The 6,949-nt window shown below is 36.7% G+C and overlaps 1 protein-coding gene across 1 annotated transcript; it reads left to right on the top strand.

Annotated features, from left to right (window-relative positions):
- The first annotated feature begins 5,181 nt into the window (after nucleotides 1–5,181).
- Nucleotides 5,182–5,898, top strand: LOC145126432 (uncharacterized). Its single transcript, XM_079061802.1, has 2 exons — nucleotides 5,182–5,455; nucleotides 5,633–5,898. Exons 1-2 carry the CDS (start codon nucleotides 5,182–5,184, stop codon nucleotides 5,896–5,898), a joined length of 540 nt encoding a protein of 179 aa, XP_078917928.1.
- Nucleotides 5,899–6,949: the final 1,051 nt, after the last annotated feature.

Raw genomic sequence — 6,949 nt, forward strand, 5'->3', positions numbered from 1 at the left:
AAGAGTTTCAAGAGAAGAAGAAGATGAGGTTATTATTGTTGAACCTTCAAAGGTGATAGTTCCTCCAAAGGAACTGGTTGTTCCTAACATTGACCAACCTGAATCTTCCAACAAGACTATCAATCCATTAGTCATACCACCACCCTTCCCTTCCTGGTTAGCTGCTTCAAAGAAAAAAGAGGAAGAAAATGAATTATTTGAAACTTTCCGCAAGGTCCAAATCAACATTCCACTATTGGATGCCATAAAACAAATTCCGAGCTATGCCAAATTTCTAAAGGATTTTTGCACCAAGAAGAGGAAATTCAAGGCAAATGGAAAGATTCAAGTCAATGAAAACGTGTTTGCGGTTATCCAAAAGAAGTTACCTCCCAAATGCAAGGATCCGAGAATATTTGTTTTCCCTTGTACCATTGGTGATTTTCATGTCGAAAGTACCATGTTAGATCTTGGAGTCTCGATCAATGTGATGCCATATTCGGTTTTTCAATCTCTTAATGTTGGACCTTTGGAAGAAACCGGAGTAATCATCCAATTAGCAGACAAGGCATGTGTGTCTCTAAGAGGAGTTTTGGAGGATGTGTTAGTAAAAGTTAATCAACTTGTCTTTCCTGCAGATTTTTATGTCATTGATATTGAAGAGAAGACTCCTTCCAAATCATCTATGATCCTCCTTGGAAGACCTTTCATGAATACTTCTCACACAATCATTAATGTCCACAAAGGAAAGATCACTATGGATGTTGATGGAGAAACCATTAACTTCAACATCTTTGAAGAAATGAGGTACCCTAGCAACATTTCTCCATTGTATCGGGTTGATGTGATTGAGCCAATAAACGGGATAAGCCCTAATGTATGCACACAAAACATCCTCATGGAAGATAATTGTAAGCCTAAGAGGGAAACTCAAAGAAGATTGAATCCTCCAATGATGGAAGTGGTCAAGAAGAAGATAATTAAAAGTTTCAAAAGGTGGAAAGAGAAGAAAAAGGCATTTCATGACAAGCACATAGCCCAAAAACACTTTAGTTCAGGTCAAAAAGTTCTTCTTTATCATTCGCGTTTAAATCTATTCCCGGGAAAATTGCGATCTCGATGGCACGGACCTTTCATTGTTATAAAAGTGTTTGATCATGGTGCGGTTGAAATCAAGAGTTTGGAAACGAATCAAATCTTCATAGTAAATGGACACCGTTTGAAACCATTTTATAAAGGATTTAACACGGGAGAATTCAACAATGTAACATTGGAAACTCCGATTTATGAAGGTTGACGGAAGCGAATGTCTTGGTAAAGACGTTAAATAAATGCATTTTAAATAAATAATCTCCGCATGAAGTTTTTATGTTTCTAGGCTTGAAGTTGGTCAAAAATAAGCATCTTGAGGTTTAGCAATGATCTTGGTAAAGTTTTGGAGAAAACCAGAGCTAATGGAGCGCAAAATTACAAAAAGTGTCAAAATCTGCAACTTGGGTGGGCACCCGCGCAAACATTGTGCGACCCAGCCACAGTCGCGCAAATCCGTGATAAAAAGTTCCTCCAACACGAGATGTAATCTGATGTGCGCGCGCGGCTGAACCCCTACCCACGCAGACGTTTGCGCGGCCGACTGCCACCCGCGTAACGACCTGCGAGACTGCCCCTCACCCGGGCAGAGATTTGCGAGGGTACCAGTGCAAATATGCCACTTCATAAGAAAATTCCGAATCATTTCATGTGCTTCCTTTGCGCGACCAAGCTTTCAACCGTGTGTGCTTAGGCGGCCAAGAACTCCACCCACACATCATTGTACATCATTGTACAACCCATGTGTTGCTTCCATACCGCCACTTCATCCTAAGAATTGATGACAATACTTAATTTTAATTTTGGGGTGAGGTTTCTTATCTTTTTTTTATTGCATTTAGGTTGTATATAGTTGCATTTAGCGTAAGTCATTTAGGTCATTCATAAAAATTGCATAAAAAATTCGAAAAAATTGCATATTTTGTTTCTTTCTTTTCTAATTTTCATACTTTATAGATGCATTCTAGTTTAAGTTCATGCTTTTTTGTTCTCTCTTGTCTTCTCATCCCTACAGGTACCATAGCGCCGAGTCATAAGTATTGAATCATAGATTGGTCTCAGGTCTTGATATGGAATTCCTTATATTGGACAAATGGGACACGCTTTAAGCCTCACAGACCACTTTGAGACCGCTTGTGTGGGGGTCAGATGAAGGTAGCTTGATTGGGTCTAGGTGCGGAGTGATGTGGTTGGTCATGTCGATGTGTGCGAGCAAATATTAGCCCGGTATGGTATTTTGAGGACATTGAAGACTCGCATCTTGGTTTTGGGGGGAATACCCCTTAGTACTCCCGAGTCTCATCCGAGCCTTACATAGTTAGATTCTCACCACATTTTTAAGATAGGTCATCATTTTTCTAGGGGTCTAGAGTAGATAGTTAGATAGATTTTGTTTATCACACCTTGCATTGAGGTGCTTGATGAACTTTGAAGCGGGTCCCCGAATTCACATTTTTGGGACCAAGTTCTTTTTTCGGTAACACCCATTTTTTAGTCATTCTCCTCCCTTTTTAGTAGATCTTGACATATTGTCAATGATCATTAGGTGTTCATGTTAGCCTCTATCTATTACTCCATTTTCACTATTGGAGTCCTATGTTACATGGTGAAATTCCTTAGACCTTCCAAGAAGAAACACAAGAAGAAAACACAACAAAATGAAGAAATTGGAAAAGAGAAAACAAAGAAGAAAAAAATGAATAAAAGAGCAACACAAAAAGAAGAACAAGAATTAAAGTTCAAGACTTCTCTTAAAAAATAGAGAATTAAGAAGACAGAAGAGAGAGCAACAAGGAGACTGAAGACTAAATAACAGAAGCTCGAGATTGAAGATTAAAGTTGTTAAGTTTAGATTTAGGTTAAGTAGATTTTTATTATTTTATTTTATTTTTGATTTTGGTGAGAAAAGGTAATGAATATGAGACGGTAGACTGTAAAGGACAGTACAGGGGAGAAGCCCCTGAAACTGGATGTTTGCTCGAAGGTTGTGCTGCAAAACCCTATTTCATTACTATACACTTTAGTTTGACAAATGTAAGAATCATCGTGTTTAAAGAGGCGCCTTTCCTTCATGCATTATGGTCTGCATTGGTGATTTAAAGTGCCCCCACTGGGCGCATCCTCTATTTCCTTTGTGTTGCACACCGCAACTACATCCAGCTGTGATCTATTCATCATTCAAGTGGTTCGAGAATGTGGTTTATGGCTCTAAAGCGGGGAACATTATGAAGATGTGTAGGGTCCATGAAAGACTGATTCTGACCATGTTGACTGATGTTGACCAAGTTCTATGGTATCTTTGTTTTTCCTTTTTAGTTGAACTCATCCCGAGCTCATTTTAGTCTTGTTCTAACTTGAGGACAAGTTAGGTTTAAGCTTGGGGTGATTTGATAGTTTATTTTATTTCCTTATTTTTATTAGTTTATTTTAGTATTTTTAGCTCTCTTTATTAGTATTGCATTGTATATTGTTTATTTTCTTTATCATGGATCGTGTCGGGTACTTTCTATTTTGCATGGGATATTTTGCAGGGTTTTGGAGCTTGTTGCGGTTGCGGTTTGACTAGAGTTGGGCTTGGTGGGCTTCTCGATACATTATTGGGCTTTACAGATCCATCAACGGAAATTTGGGCTTAAAAAGTTGAAGATTTGGATGACGTTGGCTTGTGAAGATGGGTCATGGATTCTTATTTTGGGCTTGGACTATCCATATTTAAAGCTTGAAGATGATTGGCCAAATTTGAATAATGTGAGGCATGGAGGGGACCAAGGGAATCTTAGGTAGTGGGGTGTGTAGTGGAGAGAAATGGACCAATAGCATTCCAGCAACACTTGCGAGGGTGGAGTCTCATTCGTGCAAAGCTTGTGCGGGTACCCGTGCAACTGCACACTTTTGGGCATTTTGGTCATTTTGTTCACCATTTACCTTGGGGGTACGATCTTTTAGACATACTTCGATTTTACACCATTAGAGACCCGGGGAGGCGATTTTTGGAGCTTAGATACATATTCTTCTCATCTTTCAAAGTAATTGTTAGCTTCTTGATGCAAAAACACTTTTGTGATTGTTATTTTGTTGCCATGAGTGGCTAATTTATCTATTTTGGTTAACTTTGGGTAAAACCCTTGGATATTTGTGGGTTTTAAAGGATTCATGCTTAATTGTCATTTATCTTATGATTATGATTCTAGTTCATATTTCTTATGCTTGTTTAATACTTTGATCTTGAGCTTGGTACTTGAATGAGCAAATGTTGGTTTATTTCTTTGGTTTAACATTAAATCATTGAATTTACTTAGAACAAGGATTTTATGATGGTAGAAATCATCTCTAGCTTATGAATCATGACTCCTTTATGGATGTGTAAGCATTGACATCCTCTAGCAATTGGGGATTCCTTCATTCTTAAGGCTAATCAACTTTTTGGGTTTAATTGCTTCAATTGAATCCTTGATTTTGATTAAGAAGGTGTGTTGTGGTCTTCCCTAAGCTCCATACTACCTATGAGGAATCTTGGCATATCATGCTTCATGATTGCTATAACCAATTTGGGATGAATGATAAGCTTCATATTGAACCCTAATGATAAACACACAAATGTTCATTGTGTTGAATTTCCTTGGTTGACCAATTCTCCCCAATATTTAAGCATCTCACCATCTTTCTTAATTGCAAGCTTTTTAGTTATTTAAGTATTTTAGTTTTCAAGAAATCATAACACCCCCCCCCCCTTTAGTTTAGTTGTAGTTAGTTAGTTTATTTACACTTGTTCTATTAGATAGCATTGGTGATTGAATACAACCATTTCCCCGAGGATCGATACCCCTTTTTACCATTATATTACGTTTTATTTGCAAACAAAGGGTGTAATTTGTTTGGTGGACATGACATACCACCATTCCTTTCTTCTTTACTTTTATATCTTTTCTGGGAGATCCTGGTGTCTTGTGTACACCAGTTATCTTTCTTGCTATTACATTTGTTTGGTTTTTGTTTGCCTATGTACTGGTTGTCTTGGGCCCCGACATACGTGGTGACCATCTGGACATAAGATCAGTGTAGGGGTAATTTTTCTTTTCTTGATATTTCTTGGTTGTCTTTTATCTGTTCATTATGGCTGGTGGTACCACTGATCCACCTGGTGGAAGTGGGAAGGATGATCAGATTAACTTTGATGATCCTCTCTACATTCACCCTTTTGATAATGTTGTTACTTCAATTATTACGACCAAGTTAACTGGTAATGAAAACTTTAGATTATGGAGAAGTTCTATTTCTAGGGCACTTAAGGCCAAAAACAAGTTAGGTTTTGTTGATGGTACTTTTAAAAAGAGTGATGTTGATGAGTCAAAAAAGACTAAATGGGATAGGGAAAATGTTGTTGTTTGTTCTTGGTTTTTATCTTCTATTTCTGACTCCATTTATCAGAGTCAAGCTTATTCTGAAGTTGCTGAGGATATTTGGGAAAATATTTTTTAAACCTACAATAAGTCGGATGGTTTTGTTGCGTTTAACATTCACCAATAGATTAATTCTCTTAAACAAAATGGTATTTCTCTGTCAGATTACTTCAATAAGCTTGATTCTTTATGGAAAGAATTTGATAGTCTTACTAGTTTAACTGAATGTACCTGTGATGCTTCTATTAAACTCAAGGATCACTCTAATCTCATGAAACTTATGTCGTTTTTGTCTGGACTTGATGACTCATATAGTCAATTCAAAAGTCACATTTTATTAATGGATCCCTTACCTAATGGGAAAAATGCTTTCTCTATTGTGTCAAGAAAAGAATCTCTTCAAAGAAATGGCTCTTTGACTTCTCTTTAGTCATCTCAACCTGTGTCTAAATCTCAGTCCACTGCTTTTAATAGCAGGTTTAACAATAGACCTAATACTAATAAAAATAAGAGTCAAATTGTTCAGTGTAAGAACTGTGGTATTAAAGGTCATACCATAGAAAAATGTTACAAGTTAATTGGGTATCCTAAGGATTTTAAACCAAGAAATGAAACTAATAATCATAATAATTTTGTTAAAAACTTTTCTGCTAACTCCATTACTACTTCTTCTGGATATGCTAGTACTTCTAATTTTTCTGATTCTATTGGGGATTCTAAGTTTCGTTAACTTACTAAGGATCAATACATCAATTTTTTACAACGTATTGGTGATAGGCAAGTCAATGAGGAAGCATATGTTAGAGCCAATATGGCAGGTACTTGTTTATTTCAAGCCTTTAATGCTTCTGTTAATTTTCAAAAATGGATTGTTGACTCAGGAGCTAATCAACATATGATTGCTTCTGAGTCACTACTTCATGACACTATGGATGTGTCTAAGTTAGATCTACTTTTCAGTCACCCTAATGGTACATCAACTAAAATTGAAAAAATTGGTAATATGAATTTTTCAGATTCCTTAACTCTGTTTGATGTGTTTGTTGTTCCTGATTTCAATGTTAATTTGTTGGTTGTTCATAAGGTTTGCAAAGATAGTAATTGTGAGGTTGTTTTTAATGAGCATAGTTGTAAAATTCAGGGTCTACAGTCAAATGTGATGATGGGGAATGGTAGAGAGTTTGGAGGTCTCTATTACATAAATAGTGTACCTTCAGGTATTCCATCTAGTTCTTCTAACTCTTATTCTGTTTGTTGTGTGTCTAAACTAACTTGGCACAATAGACTTGGTCATCCTTCTGATCAAGCCTTGGGTTCTCTAAAAAAAACTTAAAATTGGTAATGAAGCTCTTCCACCTTGTGATATTTGTCATAAAGCTAAACAAACTAGAGAACCCTTTCCTGTTGGTCAACATAAAACTTCTAAACTTAGTGAGTTAATTAATTTAGATGTCTGGGGACCCTATAGTCTGACAAATGTA

The sequence above is a fragment of the Lactuca virosa genome, chromosome 7 (genome assembly GCF_052849685.1).
Source record: "Lactuca virosa cultivar CGN04683 chromosome 7, Lactuca_virosa_CGN04683_v6, whole genome shotgun sequence".
Classification (NCBI taxonomy): Eukaryota; Viridiplantae; Streptophyta; class Magnoliopsida; order Asterales; family Asteraceae; genus Lactuca; species Lactuca virosa.